The sequence below is a fragment of the Microcebus murinus genome, chromosome 15, assembly GCF_040939455.1.
Source record: "Microcebus murinus isolate Inina chromosome 15, M.murinus_Inina_mat1.0, whole genome shotgun sequence".
NCBI lineage: Eukaryota > Metazoa > Chordata > Mammalia > Primates > Cheirogaleidae > Microcebus > Microcebus murinus.
Genome location: NC_134118.1, coordinates 37,910,117 through 37,936,676, shown reverse-complemented (window position 1 = coordinate 37,936,676; position 26,560 = coordinate 37,910,117). Strand labels below are relative to the sequence as shown.

General features: G+C 39.8%; 2 protein-coding genes and 1 pseudogene across 5 annotated transcripts in view; 1 reads left to right on the top strand and 2 right to left on the bottom strand.

Annotated features, from left to right (window-relative positions):
* The window catches only part of SH3D19 (SH3 domain containing 19), a 151,154-nt gene that overhangs the window by 82,942 nt on the left and 41,652 nt on the right, over positions 1-26,560 (bottom strand). For 2 of the 4 annotated variants that reach the window (XM_012783717.3, XM_012783718.2), the window contains exon 2: positions 95-134. In XM_012783717.3, the coding sequence (XP_012639171.2) occupies positions 95-134 (40 nt within the window). Of the gene's footprint in view, positions 1-94; positions 135-1,789; positions 2,248-26,560 lie in introns of those variants that run through there. The other 2 variants (XM_020280160.2, XM_076010585.1) reach the window with 2 other exon arrangements.
* LOC105881817 (protein transport protein Sec23B) lies at positions 6,586-9,042 on the bottom strand. Its single transcript, XM_012783736.3, has one exon. It carries the CDS (start codon positions 8,984-8,986, stop codon positions 6,683-6,685), a length of 2,304 nt encoding a protein of 767 aa, XP_012639190.1. The 5' UTR covers positions 8,987-9,042; the 3' UTR covers positions 6,586-6,682.
* On the top strand, positions 9,913-11,930 carry LOC105881729 (MAP/microtubule affinity-regulating kinase 3 pseudogene; annotated as a pseudogene).

Here is a 26,560-nt window from a genome sequence, read left to right as displayed (position 1 = left end):
ACCAGTACTCTAAAAGGACACTTACATTGCTTCCAAAGAATATTTTTCAAAAGAGAAGCTTTATACAGAATTATTAAATACTATAAATTCATACCTTGAAGAACGATGTTCTGGTTTATTTCGTTCGTTGCGATCTGTAAAGAAAGTGAGAGTTACACGTCAAAATTCTCTTTAAAAGCCCTGGAAAAGAATTTCTCAAATACTAGTTGCCATACCATTAGATTTCACAAAGGACTGTTCACAGAGAGTTGTGTCTTCCCCTATGTAAGGCTCTTGATCAGCCTTGAGAGGATTTGCCTGACAGAGGAAGTAGAAAGGACACAACGAAGAACAGGCATAAAAACTTTTTATGGTTTATTAAAATCACCTACTTAGAAAATATATCATTATATGTATGATTTCATTTTAAAAGATCTTTCCTCTGTTAAACACTTTGCTAAAACCAAAACAGATTTAGCTAAGGAAAGAAAGCAAGGAAACTGAAAAGCCACATATTACTCAGCTCAAAAATATCATTCTATGAATCATGGTTGGCAGAAACTTCTAACAGAATGGGAGGGGGAAAAATGAGCAGTCAGCTACAACAACATCTGCAAATACTAAGACCAGTACAGCCTCATCCTTAACTATCTATCACCCAGAACGTTTCAGAAGTTGGGTTTCAATGTTTCACCAATAATTATGCTATATAAAAAAGATTTTCAGTTGTCATAACTGGGGAGAAGGGAGCTCTTGTGGGTACAGATGCTACTAAAGGTCCTAAAATGCACAGGGCAGCCCCTGCCCAACAGAATTATTTTGTCCAAAATGTCAATAGTGCTGAGATTGAGAATGCCTCCTATAGACAGGGTAAGAAATAAGAGCACAGGTGCTTGAACTTTTCAAAAGTGACTTTCCAGACTCCTTTAAATGCTATTCATCAACCTTAAGACTATCACATACAAGAGAAACAACCACAAAAACCACAGGTTGTGTTTTACTAGTGTTATGATATACATAAAACTAAAACAAAAATGAAGTATAAGGCCTCGGTGTTATGGAAAAACTAACAACAGAAAGTAATATACAAACCACAATATGGTCCTGTGCAATAATGACTTTAAAAAAATACTATGGAATATTATCAAAATACAGTTTTCAATTGTATCTTCTGAATTAATGCTAACAGCATAGAATTTAATAGCAAAGCAAAGATTAGACAAGAATTCTTTAGTTTTTCCTTATTTTATTGCTGGTGGAACGGCATAGAGAGGATAATGAAAACACACTCTAAAACTTCTAGAAAGAAATACGGAAGAAAAGGAATAGGATTTATACAGTTAAGTGTATGTAACAATTCTTTCTGTATGAGTTCATAATAAAAAAGAAATGTTTTTTAAAGCCAAAGACTTAGTACACATGAAGACACTGTTCTCTGAAAGACTAATAGCAGAAAGCTTCACAGTAAAGCATGTTTGTTTAGATGTAATGCTCTCCAAACACACAACATTAATATATTTCTGGTTCCAATTTCTCCACACTGTGATTTAGTGTTACTATAGCTTTTGAACTTTTCTGTTTTAATTTAGCTGGGTTTTGCCCCTCCCTGAAATAAAAATATCATGATTTTCACTTGTTGGAGTATTAAAATTTTTAAGTCATAATAATACGGGGCACGTTTTTTCCATCATTCCTCTTCAGCTTTTAGCCAGCTAGTTTTGCTAACAAAAGTAAAGCATAATATCTTAAACTGAAGCTAAACACTGAATACAGATCAGCTATCCTCACATAACAAAGCAACAACTCTTACCTGAGGCTAAAGGTGAGCTAAAACTCTGTCCAGAATGTCATTTGCTGTGGCTGTGATCCTAGGTTCATACTGTATATTTAGGCATGTAATAGCAAATATCCCCACTAATCTTCCTAGTGGTACAGTACACAAGAGGACAGGAGAAACAGAGTCACGATGCATGTAAACAAGACTCAGCATCCAAGGGCTTCCCTCTGGGGCCCATTCTGATTGGCAGATGTGCTGTGACCAGTCTGCACAGCTGGAATGTGGCCACTCAGGAAGTAAATGGCTCGCAGCTCTTCTTCATTCTTGGTTAAAACAGGAAATTCTACAGTCAGTTTTATACTTTCCACTCTAAGAAAACACAAATGCCTTCCCACAGTACTTCTCTATTGAACTGGTATTATAATTAAAAACCAAAAAATAACTTGATTTTCTGTCGGAGGACATATTAAACATATCCCTCAAATTCAATCGTATTGTTATTTGTGTTACATTCCTACGTAAATATGCATACACAGTGTTTATAACATGTTACTCCTAAGAACTCATATAATTGATAATTTGAGGGTAAGGGTAAATTATCCATTAATCACAATATTCCCCACTCCTTACTTCTTGACAATGGAAAATAAACTGAAACACATGTTTTTGGCTTTATCTTTTCCCTCAAAGTATACAAATAATTGGATCTCACATTTTGCCATAGAGCCATCTTTTAGCTTAAATACATATAAATATGTGTGTGTGCGGAGGGGGGTTGTATATCTGTGTATCTTATATACTTATATTGTATATGCGGAGGGGGGTTGTATATCTGTGTATCTTATATACTTATATTGTATATACTTATATTGTATATACTTCTATTTAAAACAAAGTAATTTTCATGATAGCCAAGATATTGTGCAATTGTCAAGAAATACGTTAGTAGAAATGCTAAATTTTTGGCGAAGTAATAAGTGGCTATTTTTTTGGTTCGGAAGCCAAGACTGAACAAAACAAATCACTGAGGGCAGATTCAGGAGCATTCTTGCCAACAATAACAAAACATTTGGATAAAATCCCCTTAACAATGAGAACAGATCTACAGCAAATGTGGAAATTTTCACTAGATACAGTGTTTTAAGCGTATGGATTTTATTTATTTCAAATCAAATATTCTTTAGCACATCCCCTCATTTTTTTTAGCATTTCTAATTTTTAAATAATTAGGAGAGAATATACCTGCAAAGGCTTTCTGAACTTTTGCACATTTAGAAATCATATGAATAACTCACTAGCCCAAAGTCTCAGCATATCTATGAAAAAAGAGTTACTAAAAATAAAATGCCCTAACTCTAAAAATTTATTTGCCAAAGGCTGCACATTTGCTATGGATAATGTACTAATTGCAGGGACACATTCAGCAGAGCATGATGGTTTAGGACTCTATGGTCCCCAACCCCTGGGCTACAGCCCATTAATGGCCCATGGCCTGTTAGGAAATGGGCTGCACATCACCACCTGAACTCCTCACCACAACCACTCGGCCACGACACCCCCCACCCCCACTGGAAAAACTGTCTTCCATGAAACTGGTCCCTGGTGCCAAAAAGGTTGGGGACTGCTAGGTCATTCAAAGACCAGTAGTACATTCTCAATATGAGGGTGAGCATGGCTGAGTAAAAGTCTGTTGGTTTTGTAGCGCGCTCTCTCTCTCTCTGTCACACACACACACACACACACACACACACACACACACACACACACACTCCTTGCATTCCCTGTTCCTTGCATTCCCTGTTCCATTCATTCATGTATCTTGGTTAATAAAGCTAATTGAGGAATGGAAGAATACCCCCCAAGCAGAACAAAGACAACAAAGCAGAGCTGGCACAAAGCCTGTTGATAGCTGCATGTGTAAATACTGTGGGGAGATGTGAGGGATGCGATGGAGGAACCTATGGTACATCAGTGGACTGGAGAACATTTGGGGGGTTAGGAGGCTACAGTGGATGAAGGACTCTGTGAGAATTCCAGACTATCCACATTTTCCTTTCATGATTACTTGGTTCTAAGTAATCGAGACATACCTGATTCCAATGTTTATGTATTTAGGTGTTATACCACTTATGTAGAAATGGGTCTCTGTTCTGGCAGGGATAGGTTTTGGGGAATCCTAGACAGATCCTACTAATGTGGAACCATTCAGGGTGATTCTGACATAATAATATGACAAACACTTTGAACTGGAGATGACAAAAATGCAAATGTCATCTTTTGCTTTGATTAAAACTAAGAAGAATGGCCAACTCAGAACTTATTAGAATCTGTTGTAAGACAGTCAGGCTTTGATGATTTAGCTTTGATCACTTAACTGGAGAGAAAATCAAACCCCATTGGGTAAGGACTTACTTTACTCAAGTCAGAAATGAAAGGTCTTAAATTGTTCTTTGAAATTATGGGGAAGACTAGTCTACATGAATGATATATACAAAGATATACTCACAATAGAGTAAGAAGTGGTATAAAGGGAATCTGTCTTATAACTCATATCAGAGTACCAAAATCTCTCTTTAGGAGGGGTACTATCTTTGAAGGGATTTCATAGCATACTCCCAAGCATTACTGTCAAGTTATAGCTTCAGACTATATACATTATTTTTAAAACATGGATCAATCCTACATAAATCCTCTGTGCCATTCAGTATTCACTAAAGGTTCCACAGGGTCTAAAAAGAAATTATTTGCAGCAACAATGCCATTACCTCTTTACTTATAATAAACAGGAGAAATAAAACAATGAACCTATTCATTATAAGAAATAACACATTCAGTGTTCATGAATCTTACTTTGTTGACTCTTTCACAGATAGCAAAACTGATTCCACACAAGTAGAAGTGGGTGGGTAGAATTTTATATATCAGATATCAGAATTTCAAAGGCTTTTCTACAATCTTTAAATTATCCTTATATTTAGGCAGAGAAAACTACAAATATATACACATATTTACTTGAAAAGAAGCCAATGCTTATTCTACAAAACTACTAACACCCAATAATACCTATCTACCTATGTTTTCTAATTCTATTTGAGCTCTCTTCCTCAGGTGTATCTCCAAACAGACTTTTATTCACTTTTGAGATTCACACAATAATAGTCTATTGCTCTTTCAAATGGCAGGATCTTTTAAATGGTAAAAATAAACATATATTTCTTGTTTTTGAACTAACACACTGTTGAACTTAAGAAAGTTCCTACCCTCTTGGTTGAAAAAGCCAAGAAATTAAAGAGAATTTCTGTGAGCTCCCACTACATGAGAGAAATGAGACATATAGAGAAGTTTGCATGATTATGGGTAAGTGGAAAAGTCTGGTCTATAGCACTATTAATACCAACACCTTTCATTAATTGTAATTATAAAACTCCTAAACTCATTAAAATGCAGCATCCCAATCACATAGGGAGGAAGAAATTGGAGATGGAAGGGGAAGCTTTTTCAATACAGGATTTATGTTTCGACAAAGAAGCAGATTGCTTCTGGAATGTTTTCTCCTTCCCATGCCCACTGATTTTATTCTCAATTCAAGTTCTTATCAGACTATTGTGTCCTGACTGGATTTCCTGGCTCCACTCTCCTTCCCTTCCCACCAAACCATATTGCTGGCCAGATAAATCCAGGCCTCAGAAAAATTACAAATCACTACATACCATAGATCTGAGGATTAAAGGAGATAACACCAGTGACATCCTTAGGAACTTACCTGGACACAGTAAGCACTCCATAAATGTCAGCTGCCATCACATTGTTAAAAGGCCAGCTATTAACTAGTTGTAGCAACTGATATTGCACTGTAGTGTCTGCACAAGTTACTAAACCTCTCTCAGCCTCAGTTTTCTCACCTACAAAATACGGAGAATACTATCTTTACAAAGTTTTTGTGAGGATAAACGAATGAAAGAATATAAAAAGCTTAGCTTAGCATTTAGAGCACAAATTCTATTACTCTAATTCTGTTATCATTACTTTTATTATCTTTAATGCCTGGCTCAAGAACCACCTTCTCCATAAAGCTATCCCTGATTCCTCTTTCTCTTCAGCATCCTTGTATTAGTTTCCTATTGCTGTGGTACAAAATTACCATAAATTTAGTGGCTTAAAACAAAAATTTATTATCTTACAGTTTTAGAGGCCAGCAGTCAAAATGGGTCTCATTAAGTCCATTCAGATATTTTCAGGGGTACATTCCTTTTGTAGGCTCTAGGACAGAATCCATTTTCTTGCTTTCTTCACTTCTTGAGGTCACTTGCATTCCTTGGCCTGTGGCACCTTCCTCCAACAGTGTAGCATTTTAAAATCTCTTTCTGATTCTGGTCTCTTCTTCTGCCTCCCTATTCTAGTTTGAAGGACTCTTATGATTACATTGGGTCTTCCAAGATAATCCAGAACACTCCCCTTATGTCAAGTTAATTAGCAACCTTAATTCTCCTTTGCCATGGAATGTAATATATTCACAGGTTCCAGGGATTAAGATGTGGACAACTTTGTGGGGAAGAGGAGAACATTATTCTGCCGAACACACCCTATCTGAACTTTCACACTATCCATACCACTCACTGAACACTTGGCACATGATATTTTACATTGCTATATAAGGTTTTAGGCATGTGTCTGTCCCCTTTACCTAAGTAGTGTGTCTGATGTACACCGAGACTCTGTCTTAGACTCTGCTTCACAGCCTTCTGTAGATACTTGTCGATAATGGTAGTATCCAATGCCTTCCCATTTCCTTTTCTGCCTTGCATTCTTTTTTTTTTCTTTGATTATTTATTAAAATCTGCCAGAAAAGTAAAAGGAATGTTATTAAGCCTTTATAAACAATTGTGAACACAGTGTTTTCTTCAATTTCCTGGTCACATGCTCGTGTTAACAGGCACTGGAGACAGCCAGCTTCTTCAAATGATCCATGAACACCTGCAGACTAACATCATCAGTTAGGATGGGCGCTCCAGTTTCCTGTCCCCAAGCATACAGGTTATTGTGTGTCTGAGATGGGTTCACTTTGGACAAAAGGAATCGAGCCTGACTGCCACCATGCTCTGTGTTAATGTAACGTGGCATCGGGAACCGCGCCTGTAGAATTTCTTGAGCATCATCCAGTGGTGCCTGCAGAAGGTGCTTGAAGTTTTTGTACTCGGGCATGTCCTGGTACCCAGCTTTACGCCACTGGGCTATGGTCTCACCAAGATAAATGACAATCTGGAAGAAAGTATCCATCAGCAAAATTCTGTCAGTTAGAATGCTGCTGCTGTCCAAGAGTACCGGCTCTGGAGGCCCCTGGAAGGAATAGGAGTAGAGAATGGGCTGGATCATGATGAGGGACTGGGTCAGATCTTGCCGGGCAAAATGATGTCTGTAATAGGACGACTCGTCAGGGCTGTTGTTAAACACTTGCAGAAACGGAGATCTTCTAAGATGGAACATGAACTGAGGATATAGAGAAAAGGAATCTGATAACCTAAAAGAAGTGGGGTCTTCTTTGTTATACTGTCCAAACTTCTGACACAGTCGGATGAGTTGTCGGTCCAGCCACCGGAGCACGTCGGGCCCCTCTTCTGACTCCGCTCGGAATACTCCCAGCCGTGCCATCAAGACCGCTGCAGCTTCCTGGTCAAATGCTGCTTCTATGTGCCTGAGCTGACTCTGCGCATCTGCCCAATTTCGGGCAATGGTGGTCACACGGATGCGTCTCTGGGTGCTGGAGTGTTGATACTGTGTGACAAACTGGATGGCACCTCTGCCTCCTTGGGGGATCGGAGCGTTGTGCTGATTGACTACTTCAAAGTAAATGCCAAGTGTAGATGTGGGATCCAGGCCACAGATTTTCCACTGACTTGTGCCACCAACACCAAGTTCATTTTCTGACACACATGGTCCTTTCACATTCAGAGATACACATGGACCAATGGCTCCCGCAATCTTCAGTTCCCGAGAGGTCTTTACTTCCAAAGTAGCACCAAAAGCCATTCGAAAATCTCCATTAAAATCTTTACTAAAAATCCTTTGGAATGTCTGCTTGAAGAGAGAAGTGTTGAAAGAATCTCCCATTACCATGTGGCCTCCAGTAAGATTTGCACAACACTTCATCTCCAAAAGTCCAGTTTGGTCAAGGGCACAAGCATAAATATCAATGCAGTGACCATTTGTAGCAGTTCGATTAGCAAGCATCTCATAGTGCTTAATTGCCTTTTTCATGAAACGTGCATTATCTTTCTCAATATCATGCCAGGAACGAATAGGAATCTTTAATTCATCTCCAACCACCATGCCAGGCCCTTGGGTAGGGGGACCTCCAGTAAACAGCATGATCCTGGCTCCCGTATTTGGAAAAGTGCCCTCCAACAAGCCAACAGCAATGGATAAAGCAACACCAGTGGATCGCAAAGGTCTCTTCCCCTGAGTTACTGGCCATGGGTCCCTCTGCAGCTCCCCAAGAAGATCAGTGAGGTTCATATCAATCTTGTGAATGGGCTGCAGAAATCTGCTGGAAACAAAAGGGTGCTCCTGTGGTTGAGGAGGTCTGGCTTGTTGCATGGGCATGGCTGGCTTGCTCAGACCCAACATATCCTGTATTTGCTTTGCAGTTAAATCCTTGGTCCCTCGGAAGACATAACTTTTGGAGATTCCTTCGCAGCTTAGTTCATGAACCTGCACCATCCTCCCAAATGTGATAAGACCCACCAGAGCATCTGGAGGAAGGAGACTCAGGGACATCTGCAGGGACTCTTTGAGTGCTTGAAGGTCATCCTCCTCCAGGCATGTGTCGACCACATAGAGAAATATCAGAGGGGACTGAGCACCTCGCTGTATCATGTACTCAATTGTAGAAAACTGGGGCATCAGTTCGGCAGGCTGATTCACCTCAGATATGCCTGCATAAGCTGGGGGAAACTGATTTCGTTGGAAACAGAAATTACAGGCCCAAAGTTTTGCTCGATAATCAACCTGACAAAGTGGATTGAGAACAGCTTTGCAAGTTGGTCTGCTGCAAAGCACAGGTTCATACTGTACAGGAGGTAGGTCTGGACGTTCTTTTAAAGGAGTAAGGAGACAAGCCAGGGGAACAACCATTCTTGTAGCTTCCAGACGGCTGGAAGGCCACACATTCCAACTAAAGCGGACACCATCCCGTTCTTCATTCTGCTGAATAAACTCCAGATATGTCGCCATAGTCTAAAAGGGAACTGGCCAGAACCGTCAGCACTCACAACCCAAAGAGCCGCGCTCCGACTCCCACAGGCAAGTCCCTGCCTTGCATTCTTTATATTGTAGTTGGGTCATTGATATATCTAATATTGTTGAAAAATGTGTGTTCTTAAGAATTCCTGGCTGGGTGCAGTTGCCCATGCCTGCAATCCCAGCACTTTGGGAGGCCGAGGCAGGAGGATTGTTTGAGGGCAGGAGTTTGAGACCAGCCTGGGCAACACAGTGACACTCAATCTCTACAAAAAATAAAAAAGTTAGCCAGGTGTGGTAGCACACACATGTTGTCCCAGCTACTCAAGCTGAGGCAGGAGGATTGCTTGAGCCCAGGTGTTCAAGGTTGCGGTAAGCTATGATTGCATCACTGCACTTTAGTCTGGGTGACAGAGCGAGACCTTATCTCAAAAAAAAAAAAAAAAAACCCATACATTTTTGAATTTTAAAAAATGCAATAATAGTGATTTAAGAGTCACCTTTGTCCTAAAAAAAAAATCCACATTTGGTCTATTCTTCTGTCTCAGCAGAGCCCTCACCAAAACAAACCACACATAGGAGAAAAAAACTACAGCACATTTGAACTAGAAGAGAAATCAGCTATTTAGTGACAGGCTGCTAGTCTTTTTAATGATTCTTCTTCAAAATGGTTCAACTGAATCATTTTAATTGTTGAATTCAACTGACTATTGAATCAGGCTTTTTATAATTTAGCTTTTTTTTTCTTTTAAGAGATGGAATCTTGCTTGGTTGCCCAGGCTGGAGTGCAGTGGCACAATCATAGCTCATTGTAACTTTCAATTCCTGGGCTCAGGCCATCCTTCTGCCTCAGCCTCTCAAATAGCAGGGACTACAGACATGCGCCTGTAGGATATTGACCTGGTGACTTTGGGCATACATCACATGGAGATGGCCATAAAGAAGTTACTTCTCACACTGGCCACTCTGGAGGTTGGTGTGTAAACTCTTAGCTTCCTGTGTAGATGAAGAACCTGTCATCATAAACTACAGACTGTTGAAAACAATTGGCAAGGGGAATTTCGCAAAAAGTGAAATTGGCAAGACACATTTTTACAGGCAGAGAGGTTGCAATAAAAATAATTGACAAAACTCCATTGAATCCAACAAGTCTACAAAGGCTCTTCAGAGAAGTAAGAATAATAGAGCTTTTGAATCATCCAAATATAGTGACGTTATTTGAAGTCATTGAAATTGAAAAACACTCTACATAAACATGGAATATGCAACTAGAGATGAAGTATTTGACTATTTGCTTGAACATGGAAGAACGGAGGAAGAAGAAGCAAGCGCTAAATTCAGACACATAGTGTCTGCAGTGGAATACTGCCATTAAAAACAGATCATTCACAGAGACCTCAAGGCTGAAAATCTATTGTTAGATGCCAATATGAATATTAACTGGTAGATTTGGGTTTAAGCACTGAATTCACTGTTAGCGGTAAACTCAATACTTTTTGTGGCACTCCTCCATACTCGGCCAATGAGCTCTTCCAGGGCAAAAAGCATGAGGGGCCTTGGGTCAATGTGTGGACCCTCGGGGTGATCCTATACTTGCTCGTCACTGGCTCACCTGCCTTTGTCAGGCAAAACCTGAAGGAACTGGGAGCAAGCATATTAAGAGGGAAATACACAATCCCTTTGTACATGTCTATAGACTATAAAAAGCTTCTCAAATATTTCCTGGTGCTAAATCCAATTAAACAAGGCACTCTAAGCAAATCATGAAGAACAGGTGGCTCAATGCAGGGTATGAGGAAGATGAACGTAAACCGTTTGCTGGACCAGAACTAGACATCTCAGACCAGAAAAGAATAGATATTTTGTGAGATTGGGATATTCACAAGAAGAAATTCAAGAATCTCTTGGTAAAATGAAATATGGTGAAATCACAGCCACATATTTGTTACTGGGGAGAAAATATTCAGAGCTGGAGGCTAGTGATTGCAGTTCAAGCAGCAGTCTTTTACTTGCTAAGGTTAGGCCGAGCAGAGATCTCAACAACAGCAGTGGCCAGTCTCCTCAACACGAAGTGCAGAGAAGTGTTTCTTCAAGCCAGAAGCAGAGATGTTACAGGACCATGCTGGAGCAGCTATTCCTTCAGCTGGGACATATCCAAAAAGGAATAAGACCAGCACTGCAGATAGTGAATGCAAGAAAAGCTCCACTGTCCCTAGTTTCCCAGAGAAGAGAAGGAACTCGGTCTCTGCCTTCAGGACTTTCCATTCCCTGCCACTTTTATCCACATGCTGCCCTTCCAAACAGGAACATAGCATCTGGAGGAATGACATGGTGAAATATGTACATTTGCAGTGACAGAACTACAGATGATAGCAGTGATTCAGAATGGCAAAGAAAACTATTCCTGAGGCAAAAACTCCAGCTACTTCAACACACAGTATTACCAATGCAACTACCCCAGATGGAATCCACTTCCCAAGAGGCACTGCCAGTGACAGCGCTTTCTATGGCCAGCCACGAGAACAAGAACGGTGAACTGCAACGTATTACAGCCTACCAGCCTTTCCTAGCCTGCCCCTGAATCCACACCCAGACTCGAAGCAGAGGCTCCACTAGTCTTTTTCATAAACTAACTTGAAGACTCAGAAGGAATACTATTCCTGAGCAGAGAAGTCCAGTTGCTTCAATACACAGTATTACCAGTCCAACCACCCCAGATCAAATCCACTGCCTAAGAGGCACTGCCAATCACAGCACTGTCCCTGGCCAGCCATGGGAGCAGCAAAACGCAACATGTAACAGGGTCCCCTCACCTCCCACGCCCCCGCCTTTTACAGCCTATCCCATGAAGCCACACCGTTGTCCCAGACTTACAGAAGTCACAAAAACAACTCTGTTTTGCTGCTATGTTGTAGAACATGTGATTGAACATGAATAAACATTTCTGAAGAAAAAAAATATTTGAAGGCACAGAAGGAAAGCTCAACATTCAAGTTAACCAAAAGAAAACAGAATCTGCAACAAAGTCTTTCAAGAAAGGAAGATTCTGATACTCGATTCTAAATTGTTTCTTTCTATATCTGAGGATCACAAGAATTTTTTTCAGATTTTTTTCTCAGAATTATCTTGTAAATAAAAACAAACAAATAAAAAGATGACTAAAATACGTTTTTTTTTAATTTTTTTTTTTTTTTAGAAACAGGGTCTCAATATGTCATCCAAGCTGGAGTACAGTGGTGCCACAGCCTTGAACTCCTGGGCTGAAGGGATCCTCTTGCCTCAGCCTCCTGAAGTGCTGGGATTATAGGCACAAACCACTGTGCCCTGCCCAAAGTTTATTTTTAAAGGGCCCTACCATATTATGTTGTAGTCAGAGACCATAAGGTAGACAGTCAAGTGAAATATACATTCTGGAAGAGCCTTAGGTACTAATGCGTATCAGAACTGTCTTTTAGTTGGTGCTATCAATTAAAATAATTAATCTGTACATAAAACATGTTTATTGAAATGTTAACCCAGTGTCACTGGGTGTAGCTATCTCTAAAACATAGCCATAGCAGAAGTGACAGGTAAACAGGAGCAATCTCTGTTGTACAGAATTCAAATATATACAAGAATAATTGAATTGCTAAGGAGCTTTATCACTACTGATCTTTCTGACTTAAAGCCTTTAAAAATCACTAGTATATTAATATTAATTTGTTCAAGTCTTGATTAAATAGTGTAACAAGATTCAGTTCCCTGTTAATTTGTTTTTTAGAGAAAAAGTAAGGAAACATTGATGTTTGACAAGATTTACAAATCATTATCTACCACAGGAAAAGGGACTCCTCATTGAGAAGTGTCAAGCCTTCCTAGGAGAATAAATTCAAGACAGAGATGGGTTCTTTCCACCTTCCAGACTTTAATGGCAACAGTGCCTAAGTCCTCTAGATATACCTAGGACAGTCATACTTGTTCCCTGTAAAAGATAATAAAAGTTCCTGGTTTGCTCTAGATGAAAAATCAGCTAAATTCAACTTTATTGGATGGATTTACATTGGCCCAGTGTAGATTTACAGGTCTTTCACTGGGACTTGACCCACTCTCACTTCCCAGAGAGTTCAAAGACTAAGATGAAGTTACCTGGAGAAAGAAAAATTTTAAAAAAAGGTTGGAAAGATATATATGTGACTTTATAAGCCTCTTAGAGACAATAAAAAGTAAGAAAATATAAAGATTTTCCCCTGGTGGCATTTGTTTCAGTAGATTATTTTTTAATTTATGTTTTTTAAGGAAAATTTCTCCATCAGATTAAATAGCCAAAGCAAAGGTTCAAAAAGCAAATGCCCTAACATCACATAAAATTTGAATATGAAAGAAAAAACCCAACTCCAGGTATACATCTAGAGGGTTACTGGCAATATTTCTATTTCTCTGAGTTTCAGGCATTTTAGGATAACATTTTAAATTAAGGTTGTGTATCTCTCCTTTCAATATTTGAGTCATTTAATATGAAATGATTAAATTCTATTTTGGCTTAACATATTATTTAAGTTATCTTTTCAATGATGATGTTCAATGCTGGTACAAGTAGTGCAGATAGAGGAATCCTTAGCTACCATTGGTAGGAATGGGTATGATCTTTCTGGAAAGAAATTGGGCCTTTAAAACGTTTATGGCTTTTTCTCCAAAATTCAGCTTCTAAAAAGCTATCCTCAGGAAACAGAAAGCTGAGGAAAACTTCTATATAAAGATATTTACTACACTGTTCTTTACAATAGCAAATCTAAATGATCAACAATAGAGGTATGACAAAATAAATTTGGGCTGGGCATGGTGGCACATGCCTGTAATCCTAGCACTCTGGGAGGCCGAAGTGGGAGGATCGTTTGAGGTCAGGAGTTCGAGATCAGCCTGAGGAAGAGCGAAACCCCACCTCTACTGAAAAAATAGAAAGAAATTAGCTAGACAACTAAAAATATATAGAAAAAATTAGCCGGGCAGGTGGCGCATGCCTGTAGTCCCAGCTACTCGGGAGGCTGAGCCAGAAGGATCGCTTGAGCCCAGGAGTTTGAGGTTGTTGTGAACTAGGCTGATGCCATAGCACTCTAGCCTGGGCAGCAGAGTGAGATTCTGTCTCAAAAAATACATAAATAAATAAATTTGGACTCATCTATAATTGGTTTATATACTATGCAGTTATTATCATATTCAAAATACATTGAGTGTCACTAACTCGTTTAGCCTTCACAAGAACTCTATGAAGTAAGTTCTCTTATTTACTGGTCCCATGTTACTGATGAGAAAAGAAAGAAATTCAAATAACTTGTCCAAGTTATGGAACTAAAAAGTGATGGTGCTGGGATTCCAACCAGCAGTCCAGCTTCAGCGATCAAACTCTTTAGCATTATATTATACTATATTGCTATTTTGTATGTTACTTTTCAAATGTGATACTGGATTCTATTTTATAATTTTTCTTCAAGGATTTTGTTTCAATATGCATGAGCAAAACTGGTCTCCAGTTTTCTTTTAAGAGCAATATATTTTCTTTGTTTCAATATCAATGTTATTTTCTCTTCATCAAACAGAATTTGGAAACCTCTCTTCATTTTCTATGTTCTAGAACAGTTTAAAATAGCACTAAAATGATCTATTTCTTAAAGGTTTGGTAGAATTTCCTTGTAAACTCCTGAAAGAGAGGGAAGGGAGGGTAGCTCTTTGACAGCTTCTATATTTCATCAGTAATGACTTCTAGATTTTTATGAGTTCTGGAGTCGGCAATGGTCACATATTTTCCATTTTATTTGTTAAAATATTTAAACAGATTTATTGAGGTGTAATTCACATGCCATAAAATTTGCCTGTTTGAAGTGTACAATTTGATGATTTTTAGTAAAATTATTAGAGTTGAGCAACCATCATCATGAACATTTTAGAACGTTCCCATCACCCCTTGTGCCATCTGCAGTCTATCCCTGCTGCCACCTCCAGCTCCTCCATTTTAATAGTACAACTCTATAACCTTAACGTAAACGAACAGATATGTTTATGTGAATTAAATAAGATGGTAGAATCAAATCTTGGACATGTACTACATATAATGTGACTATTTATATTTTAAAATATTTACTTTTATGAAATTAATGTGGTATTGTGCACAAGTAATATAATTTTTTTTAGCTCATTAAAGCTACCTGGTACTTATGAAAAAAACAAATAGTATGACTGTTCTCATTTTCCTGTGATCAGTACTGAGACTTCCATAAACACATATTTCTAACAACCCTACTGGCAGCAACCAATACAAAGCAAATATTAAAATAGGACCACAAGAATCACCCTGCTTCCAGACATATCAGAAATTGCCATTTTTCTTTATTTATGTTAATCAAAATTGTAAACTATAAGATTTTTTAAATGTCTTACTTTTTCTTAATTTCTTCTTTTTATTTTTCCTAATAAAAGTCTGGAAAAACCCTAGATATTTCTGAAATGGACAAAATGTTTTACCCATAATATTAAAAATTTAGTGCTTAGAATTAAGCATAAATGATTAGAAGATTAGCCAAATATTTTTAGTTAGCACTGAACAGAGATTTCTCTAATTAGGAAGCATTAGTGTCATCTGATTTCTGATCCTTGCTTTAAAGCTCTCCCCATACAACAAGGAACATTAAGTATGACATTAAACTTAATTTAACAAGAAAATATTTTTTACATGTTCTAACATGCATAATCCAGTCAGTAACATTTTTAGATCTAAGATTGTTAGGAAAAATTGCTTTGAGCACTAAGAAATTCTTATAGTGATAAAGGTCAACAGAAACAGACTCTTGGAGAAGTGGAAGTGCCATGGACTTTGAAGCCACAGACATGGGTTCAAATCTCAGGTCCACCAACCACTAGGTAGGTGTCCCTCTTCTTGCTCTTGCCTCTTTCTCTCCCCACTCCCTGCCTAGTAGCCTCCTGCAAAAACAAAACAAAACAAAATGCAAACAAAACACTTCAGTGGAAACATACTCCGGAGATTTTCTTAAAGTGGATTTATACTGATTTAAAATTTTTTTATTCAGGAACTAAAGTAACTAAATTAAGATTTTCCCTTGTCAACACAATATCCTCGCTGGCCATCTGTTACTTTTCTATCATCATCTACTCAAAGACATAAGTGAGCCTCAAAAATATTTAAGTGCATATTGCAAGATTGTTTTGAGATTTAAACAGAGGTGTACTTATATGAATGCCCAACTATAAAGCACTCAAGGGTATGTAATTATTGCGCTGACAAGTGAGAATTCACAATAAAGGTATCCAAAACACACATGCACATATAGTCAGAGTCTGTCCATACCCTTCATGCTAGATATATATTCATTACGTCTATAAAAGTCACAATATTTAAAAATATTTTCTTAGTTAAATAAAAGAAAAAGAATTATACTTGGCTCTTCTAGTTTCCTATTTAACATTTGTTTTCAAATGATTCCCTCATAAAAGTATTAGAAAGTTATCAAGTCATCAATAAGAAATATTGACTGGGCATAGTGGCTCACGCCTGTAATCCCAGCACTTTGGGAGGCCAAGGCTGGAGGGTTGCTCGAGGCCAGGAGTTCAAGACTAGCCTGGGCAACATAGTAAACCCCCATCTCTACAAATAGAAAAGCAAAAAAGAAAAGAAATATGATTTTTAATTGGATGGAGATCATAAGTATAAGCCCTACCCCGAAAATAAGACCTAGTGATGTATCTGCACAACCTATGCATTTCGTTGCGGAGCAGTAAAGAAGATGGGCAGCCCTTCTCATCTGCCCCATGAGAGCTCTATTGCTCGACATGAGAGATTGGGGCCAATGGTTCTAAAGGAAATATAGTCGCAAGAAATTCAGGATGGAATTCGGGGTTTGGAGAGTTATAGTGATGTTCCAGAAGAAGACTGACTTAACTATATTTGAATAAATGTAGATTGTTGTACCATACTTAAAAAAAAATAACACATCCCCTGAAAATAAGCCCTAAGGTGTCTTTGTGAGGAAAAATAAATATAAGACCCTATCTTATTTTCGGGGAAACACAGTATTACACCCAGCAGACAGCAGCAGAAGAGGGTGTCAGGCCTACTAATATTCTAATAATAATTATTACCTCTCAGATTTCTTTCCATCTCCCCATTGGAGAGCAAGGGCATTCTGCTCGGGTCATAAGTGCATAAGCCTTAACACAGAGTCTCCCAGCATGGTTTTGTGAACCAAATTGAAAACTGCGGCCAAAAAAATCCAGCACAGTTTGGCTGGATAAATCTCCAGTTGAGGATCAGTCAATAAAGATCACTGACTGATGGATCCCTTACTGTCCCAAGTTTTAGTGGCCCTTGCAGGGAGGAGGAGCACAAATGGCAGAATGCTCCTGAGAAGTCCCATTCCCCTCCTTTCCCCAACATTCACCGCCTTTCCACCATTATCTGCCTTTAGGATTAAACGATCTTTCACCAGATCTCAGGCACTACTTCCATGGTCTTCCTAACCCTATTATCACCAGTAACTGTATGCTTTCCATAATCTCAATTTTAAGCATCCTACCTTCCCATTTGTTACCTTTCTTGAACTCCTTAGAGCAAGAATGCCAATTCCAAATTAAACCTCATTAGGATTAACAATCCACTTTATATTTTACAAACAATCCATTTTATATTTCCTTACTCTGTATACTCCTCTCATTCCTTACTTTTCTTCTTTCCAGCTTAAGTTCATGACTTATTATAATCACTCCCTTGCCCCTCCCCCTTAATCATACCTACCTCAGAAAACCTCACCCAGGTTGTAGCCAACCCTCTACCCTCCACATGCCTCTGCATGTTGCTGAACACTACTGATGAACACAAAATGATGCAATTTCATTTTAGGTTCAAGCGCATCTTTTCAGCTGCCCAGCAGTCACACTATTACTTCCCTAGTCCATTCATCCCCTACACTCCCATATGGCTAGCTCACTTCTCTTTAAATCCTCAACACTTCTATTCCTATCCCCACTCTCAAAGGGTAATTTCCACATTTCACTGAGGAAACAGAAAAAAAATAAGCAGAGGACTTCCACCACCACATCTCTTACTAACTGGCACCTGTGCCCACATAGTTGCCTTTGTTCCTGCTGTATGAAAAATCATCTGTGCTCCAATCTAAATTTCTTACCCCCTAACTAGTGAGTTAGGTTCTGTCCCCTGCTCAAGGACACCATTTCAGCAATGCTCCTGCTTTCTTTCCTGCATCATCAATTTTCCCCCTCTGCTGGATAATTCCATTAGCACACAAATAAGATGTAATTTCTCCCATCTTAAAACAAAACAACAAAACCAAAAAACTCTGCCACCCAGCCTCTTCTGTCAGCTGTTTATCTGCTTTCCTTTATAGCATAACTACTGTTTCAATTTCAAATTACACCCCTCTTACCTCCTCTTGGACCCATTCCATGAAGCTAAATACAATGGTCAGTTCTCGGTCAACTATGGCATTTGGCAGCTAATCACACGCTCCTTGAAACATTTTCTCTACTAGGCTTCCAGAATACTACTCTCAGTTCTCAGCCTACCTCACTGCTATCCTCTCAGTCTCTCAGTGATACTTGTTTATCTAAACTTAGGAAGCATCAATCCTCAGAATTCACAGTGGACTTTATTTATACTCACTCCTTAGGTGACCTTATCTCATCTCATGGCTTTAAATATTATTACGTGCTGATGACACCCTAATCTAGCCCAAGTTTGGGCCAATCTCCTAAATTCCAGATTCATATATTCAGCTGCCTACTGGACATCTCCAGCTGGACATCTATCAAAACCACAAACTTAAGCCTACAAATGAGCTCCTCCTCTACTCTCCAGAAACCTGCTCCTCCTACAGTATGTCCCACCACAGTAAGTGGTGCTTCCACTTTTCTGGTGGCCTAGGCCAGAAACCTTGGAGTCATCCTTGTCTCCTCTCTTTCTCTCATATCCACATTCAATCTGTATCAGCAAATCTCATGGGCTCTTTCAAAATGCAACCACAATCTGCCACTTCTCACCACTTCTCTATAGCCCCGGTCCAAATCCACCATGACCTCCTGCCCAGATTATTACATCAGTTTTCTGCCTGGTTTCTCTGCTTCTATTCCCGACCATTATTAATCCAGTTACCAATGTGATTGATTTAAAACTTTAAGTCAGATCAAAATCTTCCCATTCCATGGAGAATAAAAACCAAAGTCTTCACAATAGCCTATAAGAGTCTACCTCATCTGGCCCCTGTTCCTTGTCTGACCTCATTTCTGATCTCTGAAGCCCCTCACTCACTCGCCTCTAGCCACCTGTTTCTCAAATGTCCCAAGCACATCCCTGCCTCGGGAGCTTTGTACGGCTGTTCTCTGTGCTTCAACCCCTCTTCCCTCAATTATGCACCTGGCCCATTTCCTCTCTTACCTCAGGTCTCTGCTCAGAAATCACTTCAGTGATGCCTTCCCTGACCATCCTATTTAAAAGTTATGCTCCACCCTGGCAACCCTATCTTCCTGAGCCTGTTTTCTCCAAAGCACCTATCATGATCTGACTTACAACTAGAATATAAGCTCTGTGAAGACAGGGGCTTTCTCTATGGTGTCACACCTCTATTCTAGCACACAGTTCCTGGTGTGGGTACTGAAAAAATGATTGCTGGATGAATGAATGAAGTCTCTTGGACTTGGGAGGCTGCTGTAGCATGGAGGGAAAGATTCCTAGATGAATCAGAAGATCTGGGTTTGAATTTGATTACTGTACTAGGAAATAGACATGATGCCCAGCTTTGCTACTGTATACTATAATTAGTTAAATTATTTAACCTTTAAGAGCCTCAGTTTTCTCATCTATAAAATGGTAATAAGAACATGCTTGATTCACAGAGCCAATGTGTGAATGAAAATGTTACACAAATGTAATACTGTCAGACTTCTGTAACTGATCACATATGTTAAATGTTGAATTAATTTAACATTTCTATATAATAGTTTATTCTTAGAAGATTTATTTACTCTGGGAACCAAAAGGACGCCTTGGATTATAATAACTATTTTAAATTGTCTTTCTCTAGGGATTATAATTATAATCTCTAGGGATTATAATTGTTTATATATAAATTGTACATATTAGTATCCTATAAACTTTAACTTTTGGGTGTTATGGTCAACATTATTTTTGCTTTCTAGTCTGAGGTATTATCAACTCTCTTCTAAATAGGGGGAGATGAGACTTGTTGTCTGGAGGTCTTTGATACTGTTATTTGGCTCTGGAATTGTCCAGAGCCAAATAACACAAGCCAGGTTCCTCAGTTTACATAAAATGTCAAGAAAGATAGTCACCTCCTTGAAGGCAGGCAGTTATCTATAGATCCTGCTCCACATTTAGCACAATATCTTGTATACAATAAAGACCTAATAAATATTTGCTAACTAAGTAAGTCAAAGAACAGATTACAATAGGTAGAAATCAAAGCACAAAGTGAAAGAGAGAAAGCAGAGAACATTGGTGAGCTAATTAACAGGCTTATTTCCCTTTTATTTTCTCATCAGTCCTATAACCATTCTAGAGGCCAAGGACCTGAGGTGGCCAATCTGCACAATCCTTTGTGATCCAAGCTCAGGGATCTGCCCTGGAGTGGTACACCCTTGGTCAGGGTGGAATCAGATAGGAGACACTAGGGCAGATACCTGAGACGTGGCAGGTTAGGCGAAGGGAGGTCTGTGAACCTAGACTTGCCCCACACCAGGGTCATTATGCCCTGAGCAAACCCTGCTCCTTCCAGCACCCACTCTGTAGGCAGAAACCCAGACACCCTGCTCTTCCAGGACAGCAGGGGGCGCCTCAGGCCTCAGTTCCTCCCACAGGTCCTGTAGCTGCACTTTTCAACTCTGGTCCCTTCAGTATCCGGCAGGGGGTGAAGACCAAACAAGAGGAGGGGGTTAAGCAGAGGAGTCCACCTAGGAGGAGAGGTTGGTTCTGCCCCCTTCTTCAGCTGCTCCAGCTAGCCTCTCTCTGGAAGCCTGAGTCCAAAAAGCAGAAGTGCTGACCCTGAAGACAGAGACATGGGCTCTGCTGGCATTGCCTTCATGCTGTTTCTTCTGCTGGGGATCTCAGGTGAAGCCTTGAGGTTAGGTAAGTGCTAGCCAAAGATGGAGGCTTCAGACCAGGAAAGGCTGCACAGGGCATGGGTGTGGGCCCTCCACAGCAGCCAGAATCCATCAAGGGTGTCTCCCACATTCTGCCTTTTCTCTCCCTAGGCGCAGATGAGGAAGAAACAGAGAATCTCTTGGAGTCAAGTAAGGGGCAGCATGCCAGGACAGACTGAGGGGAGGAATCTGTGCTAAGGAGGAAAACGCCAGTTTGGGAACTGGGCAAGGAGGGGTGAGAGCTGAGGGGCAGACTTCCAGAGTGGGCCCCTCAAGTATTTTTCCCCTTTGTTGGCAGTCTGTGGGCGGCCCACAGCCTCATATGGCATCTCCTCAGGCCAGAAAGCCAATGTGGGGCAGTGGCCCTGGCAGGTCAGTGTCCGCCAAGGCTTGCTCCATGTCTGCTCGGCCACCCTCATCTCAGAGCAGTGGGTGCTGACAGTGGCAAGCTGCTTCCGGTGAGTGCTGACTTGCTATGTGGAGACCCATAAGGGCCCCTGGGTGACTGGAGCTCCTGGGCTGAAGTAAGGGAGGGGTTTATCTTGCACTGTCTGATACAGTAATGTTGCACCTTTTAAGTGAATTCAAATATTTCCTACCCTAGCTCTCAGTTCAGTGCAAATGTTCTCAGACTTCAGGCTTCTTCATGTTTGATAATCATCTTGACTAAAATGAATAACTAAAAATAGTTGCATTCTCCCACCCCATCCCTCAAAATGAAAGCTCTACCTTGGAGACATTCCCCAGGGGCAAGGATGGGGAGCTTCCCTTATAGCATGCCCACGTCTTCACAACACTCTTTAGATACACAGTTCTGAGCCCCCTTCACTCTCGCAAGGTAAACTCATCCATTCCCCTTGGCTTAAATGTCATATACTTGCTGATAACACCCACACTTACATCTCTAGCCCCAATTTGGATGTCTCACTGGCATCTCAAAGGTAACACAGTCAAAACAGAACTACAATCTTACCACCATGACTATCCCCAAATCTATTGCTCTGTCTTCCCCATCTTATCCAACAACATAACCAGTTGCTGAAGGCAGAAATATGACATCTCACTTTCCTTTACTATCTACATCCAATGCATATACCATTCTTGTCAGTTTTACTTCCAAAATATACTTTGACTCTAACATAGTTGCCCTGGACCACTGCAATAGAATGATAGGTTTTGTTACTTTCAATACACATGAAAAGTGATTTTTTTAAAGTTAGAGGTGAGATAATATCACTTCCTCCTTCAAATCTTCCAATAGCTGCCCAGATGCCTCATTGTGGTCAGCAAGACATGAATCACCAGGTATCTGCCCACTTTTCCAACCTCATCCCATTCTACTCCAGCTTTTCTTTCAGTTTCTAGAAACTGCCAAACTCTTTGTCATCCACAGGGCCTTTGCATATTCTATTCTATGTCTATTCTATACTTTTCTTTATAGCTCTTCTCATGGATGATTCCCACATTTTAGGACTCACTTGAAAAGTTATTTCTTCAACAAGACCTTCCCTGACCACTCAATCCAAAAAATCTTCCCTCTTCTTTTACTCTCTATCTTAAAATCCTGTTTTTCTTCTTTGTAACATTTATCACAATTTAAAATTTTGAAATCGTTGTTTTCTTTGTTGACTGTCTTTCCCCTCTTACACACACATGTGCGCGCGCACACACACAATCCTTACCATGCAGCCCTGTGAGGGTCAGATCATGTCTATTTAAATCTCACTTATGATATTGGGGTATGTTTAATACTTGTTGAAGGAACAAATGCTTAGGAAAACCTAGAGGAAAAATGCAGCATCCAGAACAATGAATTCTGCTGTGATACTCCATGGCAGAGTCACAAGAAACCCATGGTACCTGTTTTGCATCTCTCCTTCTCAGGTTGAAGGATACCAGAAAGTACAATGTATTGGTGGGGTCACTTCAGATCTTTGGTCACCCAAACTCCAAAATGACTGTAATACCTGTGTCCCGGATTATCCGCCACCCAGACTTCCAAGGAAACACATCTAATGCCATCGCTGTGGTAGAACTGGCCTACCCAGTTTCTTTTAGCCCTGTTGTTCTGCCCATCTGCCTCCCCTCATCTGAAATCCAACTGAAGAACACAACCTCTTGCTGGGTGATTGCATGGGGCTATTCTAGAACATATCAACGTGAGGATAAGTAGATTTTCTGTGTTCTATATCTTCCACTGAAATTCGCTCCCCCTACTCTCTATCCTACCCCTATAGCACTAGATATATTACGGCCTTTAGGTCATTAAGCTAAGGTAATTCAGACTTCAAATTGTCTGTGACCCTTTGCTCCTTCATATTTCTTCTGCTCTAATCTCTTTGCTTAGTTATACCTGCTTTTGTTCTTATTTAGCAATAGTGCTAAGATCTTAAAAGCAAAAAGGACAGAGCAATACATTTAAAGAGAGGATAGTTCTGCTCAGTCTGAGAAGTAATATAATTCTCTCTCCACACCTGGGAGGAGTTAATGGAAAGATGAGTAGGTGGACAGGGGGGGCAAACATGAACATGTGTTCAGGAAAGTAAGGCCACTCAGCAAAAGTCTCTAAGTCAGCCTAGCTAGAAGAGTAGAGCTACATTTGTGTGTCAGCAGTCTTGATTCTAATTAGATCTACCTCTTATTTCTATGTAAAAATAAAAATATAATCCAAAGACAATTTAATTCTTCCTCATTCATTGTTTTGGGTTTTCCTAAATCACAAGAATTTTCTGTTACTAGTGTGTGCCATCTGAGCAGAAGCAACTACCTTCAGCCTTGTTCACAGTCAGGGAGTTCAGCCTTCAGGCTATTTCCCAAACAAGAAATCAGGAAGCTAGCTAACATGCAGGCAGAATATTTGAAATCAGAGCTATCTCTGAAAATCGAAAGCATGAAATCTGTATCCACAACTGAAAGTTGCTTTCTAATTCTCTAAGACAGCTTTGACTCTTTTTGGTCCTACAGATATCAAGCCTTCTTATACATTGAAGGAACTAAAAGTGCCCCTCATTGACCTCCAGACATGCAGTGACTACTATCAAAATGAAAGCTTGTTGCATGGAGTTAAACCCGTCATCAGTGAAGCCATGATCTGTACCAAGCTCCCCATGGGGCAGATGGATCAGTGTATCGTAAGAATCCATTCCTTAGGCACCTTTCACAGGCTTTCCCTTCCCTAGTGTGCTTCCTCCACATCTCGTATCTTAAGAGTCCCCGAGTGAACCCAGGAGTGCCTGGACAGGCCTAACTCCACAGTTCTGGCTAAACTATTGAGTCTCACCTCCCCGGCCTTGCCCTGGGTACTGACTAGCCAACTTTCTTTCCTCTCTCCCCTAGGGCCATAGAGGAGATCCCCTGATGTGTCAAGTTGAGGATTTCTGGGTCCTGGCAGGAGTGGTGAGCTGGGGATCAAATTGCATCCGAATCAATCAGCCTGGAATATATACAAATGTCAGTTTCTACAGGTCTTGGATTGATAAGTCAGCTATCTCATTTACTGGGCTTTCTGCTACACCCTATCTGGGCCTCTCTGGGCTCCTACCTAATATGCTTCTGCCTCTGTTTTTCCTGGGGCTGCTCTAACTGGCTGAGGTCAGTTAGGGTGAAAGGACAGTTGAGAATGAAGAAGAAAGGAAAAATTCCAGACTTGAGGATTTTGAAAAGAGATTTTAAAGAGTCAGCAAGACAGAAACAGTTCCAATGCCCCATAAGCCTAATCTGCTTGTCATCTTTTTTCCTCTAGTTCAACCTAGAAAGTAAGATCCCTAGAATGAATAAAATTGGTTAATGCTAACCATTAGTTCACATATTTATTCTTTTGATGAAAGTGGAAATAGAGCCTGGGAAAATATACAAACACAGAATTTCATGGCTGAAAGGAATCTACAAATCACCTGGCTCAACAAATTCCTACATTCTATAGGCAAAGAAGGTGAAATCCTAGCTTGGATGGAATCCAAAATGAAAACCATCCAACCTAGGGCTATATTGGGTTCTAAAAGAAAAGTGGGGACTGAGAAGACTAGAAGGTTTCAGATGAAACAGGCCAGGCCAGAGGACCCTAGGCAGTGTATTAGTTATCTATTGCTGTATGACAAATTACCCCCAAAATGGGTAGCTAAAAACAACAAACACTTATTATATTATCTCATAGTTTCTTTGAGTCAGTAGTCAGGAAGGGCTTAGCTGAGTAGTTACGGCTCAGGGTCTTTCGAAAGGCTGCTGCTAAGTCAGCCACAGTTATAGTCATCTTAAGGCTCAACTAGAAAAGGATCTATGCACTCAACGTAGGCCTCTCTGCAGGAAGGCATTATGGCAACTGGCTTCTCCCTGATTGTATAATCTAAGACAGAACAGGAGACAACACCCAAAATGGAAGCCACAGTCTTCATAACCTAGTCTCAGAACTGACATCTCATTGCTCCCTCTTGTACACTATTCATTAGTAATGAGTCAACAAGGTCTGGCTGTCAGGAGGCAAAGATCACTGGGGACCAGCTGAAAGGCTGCCTGCACAGGTGAGAGTAAGGGAAGAGTCTGGACCAAGGCACCAGGAAGTTAAGACTGACTGTGTTTAGTAGTTGTGGATTAAATAGAGGCAGAGGGTAGTTTAAATAGAGGTACATGCAGAAGAATTCCTTCTGAGTTTCCTGTTAATCCTACCCACCAAAAGCACCTTCTGAGTTTCCTGTTAATCCCACCCACCAAAAGCACTTCTTAGTTGTGTTCACAGGTGTGTTGGGGTTAGGAAATGTGTTTATTAGAGATATTTCTAATTTGCAATATGCTGTAATGAGACAGTACTCTAAGAACATGTTTCTTATAAGAAATATATGGCTGCCTTATTCTTATCCTTTTCCTGGGCCTCTGGTATACAAAGAGTGGTTAATAACATGGGATCTGACATTGGCCAGAGCTGAGTTAATTTGTAGATTTCATAAGATGCTGGTTAAAATAATAACAGTATGCTCATCTTAACTGACAAATAAGAGCAAAGATAAGGAAGGAGTTTGGGCAAGACAGTGGAATGAACATCCCTTGCTCAAACTTTATTAGATACCAATAAAATCATTGCTTGAAAATGACAATTTTCATCAATAATCACAAAATTATATAACAATAAATTAAATCTGAGCCATTAAAAAGCTTTTCATACATATTGAGAAAGTAGTTAAGAACTTTGAAAAAAGTTAATTCCAAAATGCAAAAAATTATCAATTATAAGCAGGATTCAAACAATGATTCCAATTTATTCTCAAAGGGACACTGTTCATATCAGTAACAACAGCATATTTGACATTGTGGAAAATGCTTCAGCAAAAATAAGGATAAATTCACTAAATAAGTGAAATGATAAGTAAGTAAAAAGATAAAAGAATGTGAAAAAAGATGATGGATCTAGACACAAGAGCC